The sequence below is a fragment of the Nicotiana tabacum genome, chromosome 2 (assembly GCF_000715075.1).
Source record: "Nicotiana tabacum cultivar K326 chromosome 2, ASM71507v2, whole genome shotgun sequence".
In the NCBI taxonomy this organism is placed as follows: domain Eukaryota; kingdom Viridiplantae; phylum Streptophyta; class Magnoliopsida; order Solanales; family Solanaceae; genus Nicotiana; species Nicotiana tabacum.
In genome coordinates, this window is record NC_134081.1 from 71,842,469 (window position 1) to 71,864,499 (window position 22,031).

General features: G+C 37.4%; 1 protein-coding gene across 4 annotated transcripts; it reads right to left on the minus strand.

Moving 5' to 3' along the window:
• Nucleotides 1-955: 955 nt before the first annotated feature.
• LOC107786051 (dynamin-like protein ARC5) lies at nt 956-13,272 on the minus strand. 4 transcript variants are annotated; one of them, XR_012701183.1, is made up of 19 exons: nt 12,565-13,272; nt 11,528-11,692; nt 11,322-11,444; nt 10,576-10,797; nt 9,168-9,301; nt 8,964-9,056; nt 8,722-8,785; nt 8,422-8,470; nt 6,356-6,438; nt 5,676-5,833; nt 5,501-5,561; nt 4,024-4,086; nt 3,800-3,900; nt 2,848-2,905; nt 2,475-2,538; nt 2,188-2,360; nt 1,475-1,639; nt 1,138-1,381; nt 996-1,083 (listed from the first exon to the last, which is right to left on the minus strand). XR_012701183.1 is itself a non-coding variant. In XM_016607486.2 (18 exons), exons 1-18 carry the CDS (start codon nt 12,919-12,921, stop codon nt 1,307-1,309), a joined length of 2,208 nt encoding a protein of 735 aa, XP_016462972.1. In that variant the 5' UTR covers nt 12,922-13,272; the 3' UTR covers nt 956-1,306. The 4 variants fall into 4 exon arrangements, 2 of the variants coding, with proteins under 2 accessions (XP_016462972.1, XP_016462971.1); XM_016607486.2 differs by having other exon boundaries at nt 956-1,381; XR_012701182.1 differs by having other exon boundaries at nt 2,188-2,538.
• Nucleotides 13,273-22,031: the final 8,759 nt, after the last annotated feature.

The window sequence follows — 22,031 nt, forward strand, 5'->3', positions numbered from 1 at the left end:
CATCATCACACTATATCACCCTTAGCCAGCTTTTATGCCGTCCACGTGTCATGGATCTCCAATGGGAGCAATATTAGGAATCTACATCTATAAATCAGTCCTTAGGTTAATTTCCTTTTTTACGAGAAAAGTATCACTTGATTCTTAGGATATGGTCTTACAAAACTGGTGCATATTTTTCGTGATATAGTTATATTTATATGGTGTTTTTTTTCCTTTTCATAGGTGATCAGATCCCATTCATTTAACATAATCAATCATTGTGGGAGTAGTTCCCATACTAACTAACGACCAATTGATGACTGAATTAACCAACGATAAAGTAAGAACCGTCGAATCCTTATCTGAATCCATTTCAATTTGCTAGTCCAGAAAAGACTCTTGGTTACGACTCGATGGATGATAATAAATACTAGTACGTAGATTTCCCTTACACCTACAAGAAGTTTTTCCTTGTTAAGTAAATAAAAATATCGTAATTCCTCTTTGCCTGACCCATATTGTCAACTCTATATTCGCCACAGGATGATTTTTTGTGTGGCTAATAATAATGGAATTCCGATCCAACCAAGTTTTTGCCCGATAAAAGAATAAATAATCATTACATTTAAAGAAGAAATAAAAAGGAGCATAATTGGGTAAAATATGCAATGTATATTAAAAGAGGTTGTAGCTACATTTCATGTAACATCAAGTTATCAAATTACCAAGTTCATACAGGAGTAACTAAGACAATTAGTGACAGTATGCACGGAAAAAACACAGCCAAATTCAAAGGGTATTGATGTATTATGCCTTTAAAATAAAAGTAACGACAATGGTAAGTGAAAAATACTGTATGTAACAACATGACAGAAGGACCAACTTCATACATGAGCTCATTGTCTCGGAAATTATTACATCTGAACTACAAAGGTCACCAACCAACTCACTGAACTTAGTGAATGCGTAGTTTGGGTCTGAACAAATATGTACGGCACTGCACTACTAGCGAATGGCATAATTTGCTTTAGCACAGTTAGCTAGACAACTCACCAACAACCTTAGTACAAAACAAAACAAATGTTCTGGTTAATTTAACAACTGAAGAGCATAATTCAAGCAATTACCTGGCTTAGTTCTGTCAGATGTGAATACAAGGGAGCGAATCACAACAAAAGTTTCAAATAATTCATGTACAGGTTTCATGTTTGGCATTCTTCTTTCAATATAATAAAGGGAAGCATGCGTAGACAAGGCATAATTACAGAATATTACTCTTGCATTTAATATTCTTCAGGTAGGAGCATCAACAAACTGATGATAGCTACTGTCCAAACATGGCCTGCTGAGAATTAAGTTGCTCGTGAATGTAGCGGAATTTCTCTTTAAGCTTTTGTACCTGCAAATTTTGACAAGGTTCAAAAAAACAAAAAGGAGAAATAACTTCAAGATTGACGATTACAGAAGGAGAATGGAAGGAGTGAAAAGGTACCCTTTTCAGCTCAATTTCAGTTTGCCGTTTCTGCTGCCCTACTGAATGCCGTAGGTTAGTGATGTCAAAAACATTATCTAAATCATCTTCAAAAGCAGATTCTAAGTCCTCACGAAGCATTGCAGGCAGCTTGTCAACAACAGGCATGAGTAGAAAACAGTTGAACTGCAGATAACAACAATTTCTTAGAATACGAACAAAAAGAGAAATCAGAAGCAACCAACTTAACATGAATTGATTTCGAATAAGCAAATGAAAAACATTATTGAATAGCTCCATTATTTAAAAGATGACGTGACCTCTAAGGATGGGGTCCAAGTTGGTGTCTGGTTCGCAAGATGGTGATATGACTAGAAATTTAATGGAAAGATATTATGAACAATTATCTGGATTAAGGCCTACGCTCCATTTTCTTGTTTCAAGATTAAGATGTCTGAATAATTATTAAGATATAGTGTTTCTAAATTTGAAAATGTGTACAACTTATCCAAATTATTCAGATCTCACCCTATTAAATTTGTCTTATGCCCTAAGTTGCTCGAACACGGGTGCGGGTGTCCGACACGGGTGCGGATCTAGAGGTCGGATCCTTTGAATTGTAAATTCTAAGATTCGGAGATACGGATCCTAGTACGGGTGCGGCACTTAAACTTCCGTGTCTGAGCACCTTAGCTTATGCCATGAAATATTTAGTTCAGCTGAGAAAAACGTACCTTTAGTTCTGTTGATGCCAAGAAATATTCTCTTATGCCATGAAATATTTGTTGAACCAAGGCATAAACAATTCTTTCAGAAGAAGGAGCAAGCCTCCTGTTCCAAAGCGTGCTGTCTAAAAGGTCAGCTAGTCTTGTTTCTGTTGTCTGAGTACTCGTATTTGAATCGTTCCCTGAAGCCAAATGACTAAGCTTTACATCTGTCCTGGCCTTAACATCCTGCTTGTTATCACTGGCTACAGATGCAGTTGACAAATCTTGAGAAAGACCAGTAGATGTGGAATTACCAATAATGGCAGAGTGTTCGGATCCACCAAATGAATCTAGAAATTGACGTAATCCGGCCCGATTCTGAAACGATAAACAGTACAAATGCAGATATATTAGACCAGCAAAGATTTATAGGAGGAAAACAGTGAACAAGCTGTTACCAAAGCAAATGATGCATGGCAGTCACTAGGGACTCAGTAAGATCAGGCAGAGGGGAAAAAGAAATCAATAGACAGGAAAAACTTAGATAAGACGCCACTTTATGTTTACCTCATACATTCACTAAACCCATCAATTCAAACAACTGTCAAACCCAAAGATCTGTAAAAGATGGAGTATAATTCATGGATCAACGATTAGTAAATTTTAATTTTTATGCAGTAAGCAGACCTTATTGTGGAGGGACCATGTCACGTAGCGAGTGGTGCTCACTAAATCCTCCATGCACCTGGAACACGTATAGATAACAAAATACTATACATTAATCAAATGCTGAATTGAAAGCATTTGGTTAGCATATCAAAAACGCACACAAGAAGTATCCTTTGTGAGCAAGAGAAAATGAAGTTTCAGACTTCATGCTGCAACAAGGTTAGTAGATACAAAACCAAGAAAGCAGAATGGGCACCAGCCCCGCTTAGGTTAATATAAAATTGAAAGGATAGAGATCTTGAATGGTTGTGAAGCCATTCTAATAAACTTCTGAGCTCACTGGGTTATCTGGAAGCACAAAAGTTTAGTATGACAATGACTGAAATTTAGATGCTGGTATTAGCAAAAGAGAAAACAGAGATAAGAAGCTTACGAAGAAAAATCTTTTATTCAAACATACAAAATTTAACATTGCCTTGTGTTTATGGAACATATAGTTACAAAATAAAACTGTTAGAAAGAGAACTGGGGGAGCATGTGTGGAGCTAAGGGGCAGAAGGGGGGCCCCCTTCGTCGAAAAATTATACTGTGCATATAAGATCAAATTTTATTTTTACGTACATATATTAGATAATAAACCCCATTAGCTTCTTTGTGTATTTATTTTTATTTTGAACCCCATTAGTGACGATCTTGCCTCCGCCACCCGGGGGGGGGGGGGGGGGGAGATGAAGAAAAAATCACGCAACTTGTCGCCAATTGTTGAAGTCAGATATCTTGGACACAGTCGATGATAACCATCCAACAACTTATAGAAACTAAAATTAAAAGAGTAAAAAAGGGTAGGATCATTTGGGTTTCCAGATAGTTGGAGCAAAGGAACCTTATGAACACTACAAGCTATTCTGCACAACAATAATTGGCAAAAGCTAATTTGAACATGAGAGTATAGATGCAGAAAAGCGTTTACTTTTCACGACATGATATTTCGGTAGATTCTGCAAAATTGTTGAAAGCATCTGCTACACGCCTCAGAAATACATCATGGCCACTCAGGTATTCCCCTTCTTTCTGCGGAAACAAGTCAAACATCAGAGCATTAGTTTTCGGAGGAACATGATGACATTACTTGCATGAATCTTCAAATATTGCAAGGACAGAACAGGTAACAAGCAATACAAAAATGATTTGTACCTGAAGAAGATAAACAGCAATTGGAAGTAACCGTTTCAGAATGTGTAATAGTCTGCAACCCAACTGTATGTAAAGGGTGGCAAACTTGGTTAACTTACATAAATACTGTAGAGTTAAGAAGAATGAAATGACAATAAAAAGCAAGAAAAATTACTTAGAAGATTTTAGATCTGTAACATGCCTAATGAAGAGTAGTTTAATTACAGAAGAATTTTCTAGAGCTAACGTCATCAAAAAATATTTTGCAACATATCAGAACTGAAGCACAACTCCTAATATCTCCAACTAAAAATGGATTTTTCATAGTGGGGAATTACATGTTATTTACAAGCTATGACACAAAAAGACTGACAATTAAAATTTGCCACATGTTCTCTTTCTCTCCCTAACTTAAGTTCAGTTTCAGCTCATATTACATTACATGTCCCAACTTTTTTCGGGTACATGCACTATTTGAGAAACTGACTGCTATAGTTAATTTAGGGATCTATATCCACACGGACTCTACCCATATGGAGAGGGTGTTTTGAAAATGAGGTGGGTTAGGAGGATGGTGATGATTGCTATTTAAGTAGCCAGTGCAAATATGAGTGAGTACTGTGAAGATTTATTTACGCAACCTAAGTAGCCTACCTTACCTGCAAGGTATATATGGTATTTTACTTCATTAGATATAACTTTCGACCCACTGACATTTTTCATTGTACTACAAATATTCTTGCCAATTCTACCCACATGTTCTGGATAACATGATGGGTAGGAGAGGGTTAGATTGAAATTATTGTACCTACCATAGGTATGAGTAGCATAAGAATAGAGAAATTTCAAAAGTGGACGGATAAGGGTCTTTTAAAACCCAACACATAGCCTACGCATAAACATCTTCAATTTAATGTGCCAATGTACAAATAAAGCTCAGTAGTCGATAGAGTTGTTCAGTTGGTGCAAGTTATTCACCTATTATTAGTCATTACTCCAACGTCTTATTTATTTTTATTTTTTTGGTAACTCATTACTCCTTAGACAAGAGGGGTTGCTCTGATGGTAAGCAACCTCCACTTCCAACCAAGAGGTTGTGAGTTCGAGTCACCCCAAGAGCAAGGTGGGGAGTTCTTGGAGGGAAGGATGTCGAGGGTCTATTGGAAACAGCCTCTCTACCTCATGGTAGGGGTAAGGTCTGCGTACACACTACCCTCCCCAGACCCCACTAGTGGGATTATACTGGGTTGTTGTTGTTGTTGTTGTTGTTGTATATGACACTGCACTTATCATATCTGATTAAAATGTGTTACCTCATTCTTTGAATCATGTAAGCAACTTAGGCATATTTGCCCTACCCCCACATCAAACTTAGCTGAGAGTCGAGTTAATTTCACCACCTAGCATAAATCAATTACACATGATTTAACTGCATAACAGATGACAATAAGTAATTACAACAGATTGAGAAAATAAAACGAACGCAACACTAAGTTACCTGATGAAGGAAAGGCTCAAATGTATCACGAGCCTTGGCAACAGCAATTACACAGGCTGTTCTAAATGCTCAATGTTTCAAGACAAGGTGAAACAAGAAATTAGTGAACAGGAATCAGAAAATAAAAGGCGAACCTAGACAAGAATGTAAATCATGTCTTCAAGTGTATACGCACCTAGAATAGTTAGTTCCATCATGAATGTCTTCAACTCCACATGCATTCACTATTTCTTCCCGTGTAATTGGAGGGCATTTAATTCCTCCAACAACAAAACGAAACTCAGCCATTGCACGATGATATTGGGCACCTCCATAAAGACGCATGCCTGCATTCTGCAACGGATAACAATTTCGATGAAACTCCCGATAAAGCGTTTCACAAGAAGTCTAGCCAGACTTGTCTTAGTCGATAACATAGCTAGTAAGCAGAAAATCAAAGACACGTTGAAAGTGAATAACTATCCTCTTTCAGCTTTCAATTTAAACAAATACTCTTAGAAGATGAAAATAGAAAAGTTGAAAACTTGTGTGAACAACTTAGGATCCAGCATCTAATATAACTAGGAAACAGCTAAACCAGTGTTTCAATGTTTTAAACAACACCTACAGAACAAATGATGTGGTTTAATGTATGCAATATGCTTTCCATCAGAATCAACTGCGGAAACCAATTAAATGACTCAACCTCCCCTCTAGGATATAAGAATCACCGGCATAACAATATATGTTGTGCCTCAATCAGCTGTCACATGTGCATTGAGTGTCCAAGTATCCATATCCCAAGTTCTCTTTTCTTTTTTCACCTAACCACAGGATCAAAAACAAATAAAAATTTACAAATAGAGCAGCACTTACAGGTATCAGTTTGTGTGGGAACTGAAGACCATCAGATCCAATAAATGCCCCTCCATTGACCCTCTCATCTTGTAGGGTTTCCCCTGCACCCAAACACAGAGTTGAGTTTGCTGAAACCGAAACATATACTAAGTAGGCTTCTGCCTCCAAAAATAGTAGAATTTTTCATTTTGACTTAATCACAAAAATCACTTTTTTTAGTTGGGTTAATTCAGTCAGTTTCACTCTGTTGTTACGGTTCACTTTCCATCTTGTTAAATTACTTACAATACTGAAAACCCCAAATAAAATATTATAAGATAGAATAATACATCTATACAGAGTTTACAGACACACATGCATATGCATAGAATAACTAAGGGGGCAAGCAGCCCAGTAGGGTTTTGTTATTTCCTGCTCCACTTCTTTCTTTGGTTTCCTAGATGAAAGTTTCCATTTCCTTTATATACAGTAATTTCACTCTGCCTCTTTAACTTTGTTTCTTTAGTCTTTCAGATTTTCGGTCTTTGACTTCTTAGTTACAGTTTTTGTTTCATGCTGCTGCTGCTGCTGCTGCCCCTGCACTCTCTGCTCGGTACTCACCCTCATGAGCCTTGATCCTAGTGTCTAAGCCATCGGCTATGGTGCAATGGCAGCCGGCCGGTCTTGCTTATTTTATGCATGTTTTTTATTTATTTTTATTTTTAATGTCATTTTCAAAATTCTTATTGCAACAAAATTGTAAAGAAAATGGATCTTGGGCTTACTCAACCTCAAAGTTAGCTCATCAAGAAATGATTGTCCAAGACCATATAAAGATACTACGGCTCATACCTTCAGAACTCTAACACCCTCCCTTCCCGCACCCCCCACCCCACCTTCACCCCTCTGTGCACACTCAGGATTGGACACCTGAAGAGTGGACAAAATAACATGGGTTCCAACTTTGAGTAACTCGATATCAAGGATGAATCTGGCTCTAATACCATGTGAGTTCCACATTGGTTGAGGGTATGGACTGTATGTCTCTTTATATGGTCATGGATAATTCTCATCTCATGAGCTAACTTCTAGGGTTAAGTCCAAGATCCATTCTTTTTACATGATCTCAAAGCGAGCAAAGGTAAGTCACGCTGTCACCCGTTATTGAAACAAACTTCTAAGTACTTAACTCGTGAAAAGAATTAGACCCGCACGTGTCTAACACAAAGAAATAAATGAATCCCCCTCTCTAACAACTTAACCTTTAGATAAGATGGTCACACAATTCAACGTGAATTAAATTATAGCCCTATCCAGGGAACTTTTTAACTCCTTATACTAAGTTGGCCTCCTCATAGTAAACTATCGTGTGTTTTATTTGCTCGTACATGTTCTTTTTAGACCTTGATCATGATCGACAAGACTTTTAAGATTTTATGGTTACTTTGTGATGTGATAGTTTTATTTTGGTGTAGAAGTAGTTGGTCTTCGAGCTGGTATAGTTATTACACGTAATTTTCCTGTTCTCTGGGTAAGAATTAGTCGGTTGTAGAAACAAAAGTGACAAGACAATAACATTTTCAAACCCAACTACAAAGTGAAATTTGAGGCAACAACATAGAAGCTAGAAAAGCGATCAAATCAAAACTAAATGGAACTTAGCTAATAGTGTCAAGTTTATGGATATTGAAAACTAAAAACTAGGTCTTAAACTGAATAAGGGGGACAGAAACGAAGAAGGTGGCATTCGAAATTGAATAATCCATATAGTCAGTTTAATGCATTTCCAACCTTCTTCGTTGCTGAAAATCAACACATTTAAAATCTTCTATCTTTTGAAAATGGCAATCCAAGATGCAAAACTGCAGGCAAACTACTTTGCAGAATATGATTTGAACTTCCGATGAATTCCAGATAAAAGAATCACCTCCAGAGAAAGATAAATGATCATTGGAGAGCAGAAAAATGGAAGAGAACATATGGTCACTCTTGGTTTATGTCAAGAAAGAAATTTTCATTTGCTAAAACTGAATGCACCATCAGGTAAAACTTTCAAAAGATACAGCGTCTTTGTACATCAGAAATATCAAGCTTTCATTATTTACCGAATTTGTCTGGTGGTGCAATAACTGTTCCTTTCAACAACAGTGACAGCTGAGAAATAACAAAAATTCAGTCAGGTGGCTAGCTAACAAAACGACGTAGTTAACTTTCAGAATGAGCTAACGGTAAGATAAATGTGAACCAGTAAGAACCATTAAGCAAGCAAAAGAAACACGACTAGTGTAGAAACTACATGGGGACCAGTTGAAGGACGATCTTTCCCCTCAATCCATAAAAAGAAAAAGATATTATGCAATGAAGATAGAATTTCAGGCATATGTGGTGTGGGGAAAACTTTACACCTTGGTCAAAAATAGATCATGGAAAGTTCTTCCTTTCTCCTTCAGTTTTGCCTCATTCAAAGAGCTGGAACAGACAAATAGATATCAAATTGGAAAAGTATATAAAGATTACAGAGATGGATAAAATGTTCTTGCCAGGACCAATGATTATATATCCCTCTATGACGTAAAATGAAATACTCATCACTGCCACGTCAAATTATCCCTTCTTCATTATCCAGCCTAAAAGAGTAGCTGCATACCTGAGTTGTTGATCTAATTCACTCAGCTTTCTAGTGCTGCTCCGGTACTCTTTCTCGAGGAGGGGAATAATTGATGGCACACTGTCCATGTACCTGCGTAACAATACATTCGAAGGTTAAGTTTCAGAATCTAATGAAAAAATAAATGAAAGACTTGAGGCATATAAAAAAGGAGAAAAAAAACAAAAAGAAAAAAGACTGTACCTTTTCAGGAGCAACTCCTCCAAGAATAGCCTAAGGCTGCTAACACCTATTCTGCTTCTTTCGTGCTTTGAAAGTGCTCTGCCCAACTTCTCCTCCAATGCTACTAAATCTTCCACCTCCCGTGATGAAATAGCCTGTCAATCGCAGCAGTAAATATGTATTCCACAGGATATTGCAACCTAGCTCTATTCATCTACCTTCAACATGGAATCATAACGGTAAACCTGTCAAACAGATTCTTATCATATTTTTCCTTTTCATTTAATGATAATGGTACACCTTTAGCTCATGAAGTCATGTTTTCATTGATTCAGGCTCATACAGGATCTAAGTAGCTCCTACAATAAGGTAATACACTTGAAGTGATACAACAACCCTGAATTTGCTGGAACTCTAGAAGAAGGAAGAGAAGACGTAGGGCCTGGGATGTTGCCCCACTAGCCATCATGTGGGTTTTGTGGAAAGAGAGAAATAAAAGAGCTTTTACGGGGACAAAAATGATTTTGTACACTTGGAAAAGCCTTTTATTCTTAGTTTCGTTTAGTGCACCAATGAAATTTCTGCCTGTATAGAAGATCGAGTGTCATTTGTAGAGAACCATACACAGGAGATCTACCGCATTACTAAAACTACTTTATCAAAAAATAAAACCAAAAAATTGCAGAAGACCTTTTCCCACTAACATGCATTTGTGATATCAGTACTATGTTATACAGAACTAACGGGTTTTTCCAGAATGTAATATCCCACATGCATTCTTTCTACTGATTTTCAAGTTATTGCACCACAGAACGGAAATCACACCAACATGAATGTAGATAATATACCTAGAGAATCTCTTCAAAGTAACACAAGCCACATCACAGGTTTAACATAAATGCTTGCTGTATTCTAGAAGAAATAGTTGGAATTGCATATTAAGAGCTTTTGCGCTCTTTATTGGATTAGTTAATTGACCAACGGCAAGCTCATTAATTCACAGATGTGCAATATGTTCTATATTCTGCTATAGACGATGTTATTGATACAATGAAGGAACTGAAAGTCAATTTTCCCGGTCATTGCTTTTGTAAAGAGACAAAAAAAATATCAATTATCAAATGGCATAAGGTGAAATAGCACAAGATCTCTACTAAATACTTATTCATCGATTTTTTACTCTTAGCATTCCCAACCACATGACAAGTAGTTGTTAACTGGAGGAAAGCCCGGTCACACTCACTAACTCTATGAAACGCCAAAATGAAGCGAGACTGAAATGCAGTTTGTTTGTATTTCTTGTTTGTATTTCACTGAAAGAAGCAGTAGTATAAATTTCAACTAACTTTTTCCCCACTATGGTGATCTTCTCGTAGAAAAAAGAAAAAAGGCATATGGCACATGGGGCTTGAGAGGTTAGAAATTGAACCTGTTTGAACTCATCATTGGATCTGAAAACTGATTCAGGTCCAAAACCAACTCTCCCAGAAGGAACAGATGTAAAAAAGGGAGAATCACCCAACATAAATCCATCAAGTGTACTTGCTGGTGGTGAAAGGAAAACTTCAACATCAGAAGCTCGTGCGAACTGAGGTATTTTCGTATCAAGCTTCGTTGCAACAACCACAGTCCTTGAAAGCTCAGGATCAATCTGTATAAGGTTCAACATACCGAAAAAGTAAAGCCTATGTACTAGTGGCAAAGCGAGGAATTTTTAAAAGAGGACTCAAGAAAATACTAGAATGTCAAAATTGGATTTAAGCTTCTGATACAAAGCAATTGTTGAATACCCTTTACCATAACACTAGATTTTTCCCCTATGTCAAGGGGATTCAACAGTTTACATTTAACCAAGCAATATATTTTTACCATGTTTACACAGTACAATTTTTTAACAAAGGGGATGCAATTGAACCCCCTTCCCCTTACTAGCTCCGCCCCTGCTTCTACACAAGACTCAAGAGCACACAAACATCTGAACATGCTTTGTTTACAAGGTGACATGGAAAAGCATCTATCTTAGTTGTTTCAACCAGTTTGGCATATATAAAGGGTTATTACCTTCAATATTTTCAGAACATCTCATAATATAGTCAAAACATAGTGCAAACTTTAAGCTACAAGTTATCAGGAGCAAAAATTATAAGTAACAAACTAGGATTAAACAGGCAATACCTGCATTACGACCCTCCTCGTAGTTGCATTGCTCCAATCATTACAATCTTCCAGGCACAATATAATGAATTCCCTGTGCTGCATTTTCGCTCGCACCAATGACTCCACTGCACGAGCTTGAGCCTATATTTTATACGGTCTCAAGATTCAAATAATTATGTGTTTCCATATTTCGCAATTTTTAAAAAGATGGCACAAGAGTTGACCTGTAAAGCCCGATTTTTCCGACTAGGTGCTGGAGCAACAAGTCCTGGAGTGTCAATGATAGTAAGGTTGGGGCAATATTTGTATTCGATTCTAATGATTATCTCTTTTGCAGAAAACTGGCATGTTTCCTTCTCCAACCTCATGTTTTCAGCCTCAATATATGCCTACAAAAGACAATATATTCAGTAAAAGTTTACTCCCTCTGTCCCAGTGTCTGACTAGTCACAAAGTTTAAAGAAAAAACCTTACAGTCTTACACATAAACTAAATAATATGCAAAGTACCAAAATTTCCCTTACTATCATTAACTACAAAGTTCAACCTATATATATACACCGACAGTATAAAAAAGAATTACATTATTAGGTCAAGTTTACCTATTATAGCAGGTAACTTGCCTTATTCTCAATATTATAAATCTCTCTTTTATGGAGGGTTACATATACATTATCTTTTGGCTGACAATGCAAAATTTGTGTACACCATCGGTCTGTATAAGTTAAACTCTTAACTAAATAGCATGTCCTTTCATACTTTTCTTCAACTTTTATACTCCGTTTCAGTTTTTGTGACATTATTTCATATTAGTCCTTTCCAAAACGAATGACACAATTCTATATTTGGAAAATCTTGACTTTAAACTTCATATGTTACCCTTAATGCGAAGCTATTATAGTGACACAAAAGTTAATGGCACGTTTAAGACCATAAGTTTCAAAGTTTTTATTTCTTTCTTAAACTCCGTGCCAATGTCACATAAACTGAAAGGAAAATGCACCAATTGTGACCATCTTTTTAGATTAAATTCCGTGCCAACGCCACATAAATTGGAAGGAAAACGGTGGGAGTATCAACTAGTCCAAAATAGTCATGCCATTGAACTAAAAATGGGAATGATAAGATTAAATAGTTTCAAAATGCACCAATGCGACATAAACGAGATGGAGCGACTAGCGAGTATTAACCAGCATATGAAGTTACTCAACGACTGCCAAAATACAACACGCATTGGTAACAACATAAACAATTTTAATACCTGAATTTCTTGCAGAGATTTTTCATGAGAAACAGAGGGGTCAGAATCAGACAAGAGATGGCAAAGGGGAGAGTCACACTCAGGGTTGTATTTCATGTGAAGAGTAATGGGCCGACGAGTCTTGGTTCCACCACCGACGTGGTTGAATTGGAAGCCCATTAGTGCCTCCACCAGTGCGCTTTTCCCGTCCGTCTGGTGGCCCACTACCAGCACTGCTGGTGCATCAAATGGAGTGTCGAATTCCTGAGCTAAACCGTGTAGCTCATTGTACGCCTCGTATAGCCTCCATTGCCCTTCCAATTCGTCCATCTTTTTGTTACCGGTCGCGGATTCTGGTGAACTTTCTTCGCCCGCCATTTTTCACAGTAGAAAAAGCGTAGGCAGAAGCGGGTAATGTGACTAGTGAGTGTGTGACTATTTGTAAAGCTTTTATCTCAAGTCCTCTTTTCATGGACCATTTTAGAAGGAACCACGCAAATATGGATTTGGGATAAAGCCATATTGCTTGGGCCGCGGTTGGGCCACTGAAAGAGAGTTTGTTTTGGATCTTTTTTTCTCTTTTACTTCATGTAAACTTTTTCGGGGATACTGGAAAAGATGGGCTGGAGTAGAGGGGAAGAAGAATGATACACACACAGTAAGATTTGAACCTTACATCTAACCTTAGTGATGTAGAGTGAAGTTGTAACCTAATCTCAAAGTTTGTTCTAGCACATAATTGTCATTTCTATCATGATATATATAAAATTGATTTTAGCTTTTTTCTGTCAAAAGGTTGGACGTATTCAAAAATATTTCCCCGACACTAGCTAGTAGCTAATGCAAACTTAAACACCATCTAGCAAAACACAATAGTACACTACAATGGAAGGTTGGACCTGAGATCTCATCATCTAAGCACCTTCACCTTAACTGTGATAGGTTTGGTAAGTAATAAATTTGTTGCAGCTTGATATGGTTGACTATTAAGTATTACGGATCTAAATGGAAATTTTTTGCATCTAACAGTATTATAAAGTAGTAGATATTGGTAGTATATAATTAAAATAATGGGAATCTTACACCTGAACTTTTATAGTATAGGCACGTTCAAACGGAAAATTGGTGAGGCATGTTTTGTATAGAAGATACCCTGTGGTGGGGTTCTTATTTTGGTAACGAATTGGTTTTTGAGATGATAAAATTTTATCATCCTCTATTGTTATGTATTCTCTATTGATTCAGATGTTTTGGTATATGTTCTTATTTTGGTAACGAATTGGTTTTTGAGTAGATAAAACTTTATCATAATCCATTGTTATGTATTCTCTATTGATTCAGATATTTTGGTGGTCGTAGTTCTTTTACATTTGTCTTCCGTATGCGACGAGGACATATTGACATCTTGCTATTCTCTTCATTTTCTTTTCCTTGAGGAGGTAATCACTCGTTTCCGTCTCAATTATCATAACTTTACAAAACATAAATGTAATTCATGAACTTAAAATAGATGGATGTACAGACTACAGTTAAAAGCAAAATAGGAATTTCGCGAGAATGCTCGTGAACTTAGTTTTGTGGCCTCGTTTGTCTTTTATATATTTGTTTACCCGAAAAAAGGGATAGAGTTGAATTTATGCGTAGTTCCGAAGATACGTGGTATAACTTAATACAGAATGCTAGGATAAATAAAAGTATGAATATAGGTTGGAGAAAAACGTAATCTATGCCAATCAATTATGAACAGTGAAATTTAGGATTTAACAAAAATAGAATCAATCTAAGAAACTAGAAAGATCACTCTTGCTTGTAGGTGGGATAATACAATTTGTGATAGTGTAAGTCTTCCAATGGATGCCTTACAAAAATGATAAACAAATCCTTTTATAGTGAAGGGGTTTTGGCTCCAAGCATAATAAAATAAACATTCAGTGGGAAACCCATGATAAATCAGTTTTTTCATAATTTCTGTCAAGATTCCCTTTAGTGGGATTACAACGGCTTTTGTCTGTGAGCCCGATCTTGCTTAGAACCCTCGATTTGGTTCGAGCTTGATTTCGGCTCGAACTTGTGATCTTGACTCGAGCTCGATCCCGGTTCGAGCCCTCGAACGGATTCCTGGTCGATGTAGCTGATGCGTCGTTATGTCCGGCGGGATCCCTGTTATATCTAAATGGGACCGGGCGAAACAATCGATGTTATTGATAAGAAATTGAACGAGTTTCTTCCTGAGTTCAGGGCTCAGCCCCGTTCCCAAGTATACCTTTTGCTCAGGCCGGCGCTCGATTAATACGACTTGTTCTAGCTCCTCGATCGTTGATTTTATGGCATCAGAGTCATCGGGTGTTACGAAAGATCGAGGGACCCTTTGGTCTTCATTCTCTTTGACTTTCTGGCTGTCAGGCTGGGTTGGAGTCACTGTTTGTGATTGCTATTTGGTGTCCCGTTCTCCTTCCGGGCCCGGTCCCTTTATCGGCAAAAGTGAGGATATTGGTTTGGCTTCATCGACGGCGAACATTTCTTTTGCGGCTGGCTGCTCTCCGTATACCATTTTGACATCTCCCGATGCCGGAAATTTGAGGACCTGGTGCAGGGTCGAAGGCACGACTCTCATGTTGTGGATCCATGGCCTTCCGAAAAGGGCGTTATACCTCATATCGCCTTCGATCACGTGAAACTTTATTTCCTGGACAGTTCCGGCCATGTTTATTGGCAAGGCTATCTCCCCTTTGGTGGTTTCGCATGCCATATTGAACCCGTTTAGGACCATAGTTGCAGGCACGATTCGATCCTGCAGGCCGAGATGCTCTACTACCTTTAATCGGATGATATTGGCCGAGCTACCTGGATCGATCAACACACGCTTAATCTTAGTTTTATTTATGAGTACGGATATTACCAGGGCGTCGTTGTGAGGTTGGATGACCCCTTCTGCATCTTTATCACCAAAGGACAAAGTCCCCATGGGTGTGTACTCTTGAGTCCGAGATCGCTTTTCCCTTACCATCGATGTTTTAGTGCGCTTAAGCATCGGTCCCCGGGGGGTATCAGTGCCGCCGATGATCATGTGGATAACGTGCTGTGGTTCTTCTTGCTCGTTCTGCTTGCTGACATCCCTACTTCTAAAATGGCTCTTTGCTCTATCACTCAGAAACTCCCGAAGGTGCCCTTTGTTAAATAGGCGAGTTATTTCCTCTCTTAGTTGCTTGCAATCTTCCATTCTGTGGCCATGGGTTCCATGGTATTCACACGTTTGATTGGGATTTCTCCGAGCAGGATTGGTTTGCATTGGTCGGGGCCATTTAGTGTCTTCGATGCGTCCGATGGCCGATACGAGAGCGGATACGCCAACGCTGAAGTTATACTCTGATAGTCGAGGTGCTTCTATAGGCTCGGCATATTTGTCGAAGCCGCTCTTACTCATAAGCCCCCGAGAATTTTGTCCCCGATCAATTCTTTGACTGTTCCGAACTGCGTTGCGTGTTGAACCATTGTTTACTCGATCAGTGATGTATGGTCGATATCGGTCTCTGTTTGACCTTTGTTCTATGTCGATCTGCTTTTGATTAATAACTGTCCTGTTCTGATGAACAGGTCCGTACGGGGTCCCCGACTGATCGTCCTCGACCCTAATTTTCAATTGATATCGGTTATGTACATCTGCCCAAGTTACCGCCGGGTACTCGATCAAATTTTGCTTCAGCCGGTGTGATGCTGTCGAACTTAGCTCGTTCAATCCTTGGGTGAAAGATTGTACGGCCCAGTCGTCGGTGACCGGGGGTAATTCCATGCGTTCCATTTGAAATCGGGATACGAATTCCCTCAGCATTTCTCCCTGCTTTTGCTTTACTTTGAAGAGGTCTGATTTTCTCGTTGCGACCTTTATGGCACTAGCATGTGCTTTTACGAACGAATCTGCCAACATGGAAAAAGAATCGATGGAATTTAGTGGTAGATTATGGTACCAAATCGTAGCTCCTTTCGAGAGGGTCTCCCCGAACTTTTTCAATAGCACGGATTTAATCTCGTCATCTTCCAAATCGTTGCCTTTTATGGCACACGTGTAAGAGGTGACATATTCGTTAGGATCGGTCGTACCGTTGTATTTGGAAATTTCGGGCATACAGACCTTTTTGGGGATTGGCTTTGGTGCCGCACTCGATGGAAAAGGCTTTTGTATGAATTTTTTTGAATCAAGCCCTTTTATCATTGGCGGAGCTCCCGGGATTTGATCGACCCTGGCATTATACATCTCCACCCTCTTGTCGTTGGCTTCGACTTTTTGTGAGTTCCTCGAGCAGTTTAGTAATTCCAGGATTAGTCCCCGATTCCTGCTCGTTAGATTTTACTATGGCAGGCTCTGTTCTGGGGGTGACCTCTCGAAGTGGGTTGGAAACCGGCCTGCTTTGTGCCCGAGTTTGGCTCTGTAGCTGAGCTATTGCTAATTGTTGGGCTTGTAACATCTCGAAGATCATGCGTAAGCTGGCCCCGATCTCCTCCGGGTTTTGGGTGTCTTGGGCTACGGATTGAGCACCGCCCTGAATACTTCTTTCCGGTTCGGAACGCTGGTTTGCTTCCAAAGCAATTTGTGAATTAACATCTAGTGGTATTCTGGCTCGAATCTCGGGTAGTGCCAAGTTGTTGGTTTCATCTTGAAGGCCAACTTCGTAATCGGTCGGTGAAGCCATTTGGTCGGTGGCTATTCATAGCCGAACCTGAATTGAAGGTTGTTTTCGGAAATAAGTGACCACTATTATCCTCGGCCCCACGGTGGGCGCCAAACTGTTTACCCAAAAAAAGGGATAGAGTTGAATCTATGCGTAGTTCCGAAGATATGTGGTATAACTTAATATAGAATGCTAGGATAAATAAAAGTATGAATATAGGTTGGAGAAAAACGTAATCTATGCCAATCAATTATGAACAGTGAAATTTAGGATTTAACAAAAATAGAATCAATCTAAGAAACTAGAAAGATCACTCTTGCTTGTAGATGGGATAATACAATTTGTGATAGTGTAAGTCCTCCAATGGATGCCTTACAAAAATAATAAACAAGTCCTTTTATAGTGAAGGGGTTTTGGCTCCAAGCATAATAAAATAAACATTCAGTGGGAAACCCATGATAAATCAGCTTTTTCATAATTTCTGCCAAGATTCCCTTTAGTGGGATTACAACGGCTTTTGTCTGTGAGCCCGATCTTGCTTAGAACCCTCGATTTGGTTCGAGCTTGATTTCGGCTCGAACTTGTGATCTTGACTTGAGCTCGATCCCGGTTCGAGCCCTCGAACGGATTCCTGGTCGATGTAGGTTGGTTTTTGGATTATCTGCACGATAGATCTACCCGCGCCATGGTTCGATTCTTGTTCGAGTTTGATTATGATATCGATCTCAACACGGACCGGCTTTCCCAGGCTCTAGATTAGTTCGTGCTCCCCCTCGGGATCTTACTTCGATATATCACCCTTCGAACCGTACCAGACATACCAAATTTATTTTGACCGTATACAATATTGATTGTGGATAGCTCCAAATATCCTTTATCCAAAGAAAATTTTGTAACCAATAAGATGTTGGTGTCCGACCATAGGGGACTTCTTCTTGTCTGGTATATTAGAAGGTCGCTGTTTTACCATAGAAATGAGAGTCAAAAAAGAGAAATTTCAAGAATTAGGATTACAGTCTAATGATTGTAACTCCGCTCTTTACATTAATTAAATGTAATGTTCAAATTTTAAGAATGTTTTTTCCCTCTGCTTCCATCAGCGTTTCCTTGTTCATGAGCCCACTCCTCCCATTAGAATTCTAAAAGGGCAAAGAAAAAGGAGAGGAAAATATAGGCATTCAGCTTAAACCAGAGCAATGAATCCTTAATCTTAATCTAAACATCATCGTACCATCGTACTTTATTATAAGTGGGAAGATCAAAAGTGAAAGTTGAATTATTATATTACCCAATTAAAACTAAGTGACAATTTTACCCTTTTCTTAAATAATATTTTTATAATAATTTTATATTAAAAAGTAAATTTACTGTATAATAAATGATAAATTTGTTCCACCCTACCAAAACACTCATGGAATGTTGATACACGAAAAAGCAACCAGCAATAAGTTAAGAATTTGAGGAGTTACAATTAATAATATAATATGAACCAAATTCTCTTCAATGCAAATTCTATCTGAATAGTCTTCCTTTGTACAAAAACGTACTCTTCATATAATGTCTCTTCAATTGCTATTTGTACTCTATTTTTTTAGTTTAACTGATATGAATTTCAATATCATCTCGGTTAATCTAAACCTGACAGCAAATGAAAGGACATTAATCCCATCACTTATGTTCATAAATTAATTAATACATTCATGAACTAACATCTTTTGTATTCTGCATGTTGCATGTCTATTCGTTTCCCTCAATTTATCTCTCTCCTTTCAGTTATTGCAATTGACTTTTTCTGATAAGCCAATTTATTTGAAGATTTCATCGGAAAAAAGTCATGTTATAAGATGAATGTCTTAAAAATTTGGTGGCAATAGCATAGCCGAAAAGATTAATGTTCGACTACCTTTGATAGAATTCTTAATTCCGTTACTTTCAAGAACGAGTAATATCAGGGCTATATGATGCAATGCTTTTGGCACAAATCTAATATGCTGGAAAAATAAAAGTGAGTTTTCTATTTTCTTGACCAAATTCTATTCACATAATTCAAAATTATTTGCTTTTTATTGATGTAAATTGAATTATTCTTCTCCCTTCAGACACATGATTATTAACCTTTTTTTAAAGTATAATTTTGTTTGTTTTCAATAAATACAGTACAAATATATATAGATATTGTGTAAGAAGTGGGCGATAAATTCACCGAGCTGAGCTCTTTTCCTTTCCGGTGAGAATGAACTTTTTAACATTGGTTGAGTGCCTTAAATCTGTTTCTGAACTACTTTACGAGGATATATTGAATCCAATTGTTGCTTTTGGGTGATTTTTTTGTTTGGATAGCAGAGAATAATTTTTCTTCTCGCGCATGTTTTCCTTTTCATTTATTTTTTCATTTTTTGCTTCTTACTTAGTTTAAGAGTTTGGTCTACCACATGAAATAAGTTGGTAGAGTTTTATTTTCATCAAGTTCGTGATCATGAGATTTTCGTTTTCGGGGAAAAATGGATTCACGTGATGTTTTTGTAGACAATTGAATAGACCTCTCGGCTAGCTTTTACTGTGATGGGCATCAACACAAATGAGGTGTGCGTCTTTCTAACTTGAATCTTTATTCTTTGGCTCAGCTTTTGAAATTCTTTTTTCTGGATAATTTCTTATTTGATTGTGTAGTTTGTATTGTAAAAAGTATCTCGTCATATACATCCGACTATCTTATAGTTAATTTGATATTAAATGTACTTTTTAAATTCGAATCTCTTGTCATTATAATCCTCTCATGTTTGGTACACAAGGTGGAACTTCTTGCAATATTGTACTTTTAAAAGTGAATTTTTGGTTTGCTGATGACTAATTTATAAAATTTATGTTTTGCTTTAGTTTTCTTGCTTTCGAGATAATAACATAATCTTATAACCAATTTTTCCTCTTCACTACACCCGTAAAAGATCAACTAAGACGATCATTAAAAGGGACAGAGAATAACAAATGAGCTATTTGATATTGTAGCTACACAATAATGAAAAAAACCAACTAAAGTAATGTAATCGAATATACACATTGTATATGAGGAAATGTTGGGTAGTCGCGACCAAGTGACATATTTTTACCTCACTCATAAACTAAAATAATGTGATTATAAATAATAAACTAAGTTAATGTAATGGTTCATCTTTTCAGATAGAGAATGTTATTCAATTATTTTGAATTTGATTTACTTTGAATTTGAGATATGATCATATATTCTCATTCAAATGAGCTATAACTTTTAATATGTATAATTTCTAATAGCATATCAACAATATTATTTGAGCAATACGTATGTAATTTAAATTTATTATATTTTATCTAATTTTTATAAAAATAATTTGGATTCAGAAACTAGTTAGTAATAAGTATTAGCAATTGGCTACTGGAGATCCTCATATCTTCTAAACATCCAATGTTTTCCTTTAAATTATAGTATGCAACTACTAAATCATTTAATTATTTTGTAGTTGCCTGAACCTAAAAAAAAATCATTTCAGCCAATTTGGTGACATAAAGTGCCATGCTATTTTACTGTGGTAAAAATTCAGGTTATTTTCGTAGATTAAATTTAGAAATCTCGACGCAGAGAAAAATGGGAAAATAAAAACATCAACTCCTCTTTCTCCTACCACCCAGCACTAGCGAAAACCAACGTCCAGACTTCCTTCCCCACTTGCAATCACCCCATCACGGTAAAAATTTGTTGAGCCATACCAATCTAATTGGTAGATGTGAGTGGAGATTCAGGTTCATAACAAATTATTAAACAGATGAGAATGATATTCCTTAAAAGGATACGTTAACTTGCTACGCACAGCAGCGAAATTCAAATGCCTATTCATAGATTGACTACAGGAGTGGGTTGCTCTTGGGGTGACTCGAATTCACTAAGAGGTTGTGAGTTCGAGTCACCCCAAGAGCAAGGTGGAGAGTTCTTGGAGGGAGGGGGCCGAGTTTCTATCGGAAACAACCTCTCTACCCCAGGGTAGGGGTAAGGTCTGTGTATACACTATCCTCCCCAGACCCCACTAATGAGATTATAGTGAGTTGTTGTTGTATTCATTGATTGACTAAAACCAAGGCAAACATAAGAAACTTCGAAGGATCACATTAAAGATAGCTGTTATTGCCAATAAACTAACTTGCACTAATAGAGCACGATAAGTTTCTGCTAAGACATTTAAATGGTCAAGATATCACAATTCGAATAGAACTTAAATCCTTGCTCTCTTATATAGTCAACACGTCACAATTTGAATACTTTATTACGAATTTGAGTCTAGTGTTTTCCTGTACCTCGAGCAAGTTATTTCTCTCACCTGTTTACTGTGTGAAATGAAAAATACTAGCATAACAAAAGAAATTGTACAGTTGTGAAGTTATACCTAAAAACAATCTTGAAAGGATCAGGGCAAATTTAGTACCTCTCAGCTGATGGATGTATTGAAAAAGCAACTATCTTTCCTTTTTTTTCTTTCTAAAACACAGCATCTCACTTTCATTTATTGGTAAATTTGAACCTAATTGCCTTAAATCAAACAGTTCTCAGAGTATTCAGGAACTATCAGCTGCAATATGTAGGTGATGTTCTGTTGATTTTTCATACAAAAACTCAACACAGGAAGCAAATTCACAAACAAGAATATCGAACATCTTGATTTGGGTAAACTGAGATCATTTGGGGCCAGACCCCTGCAGCCCTGCACTTCAGATCAACTATTGGTATGTTCCCTGTTTTATTCTGTATCAGCCAAACACTCAGCAATTCTATGTTGTATGATCCACGTCCAATTG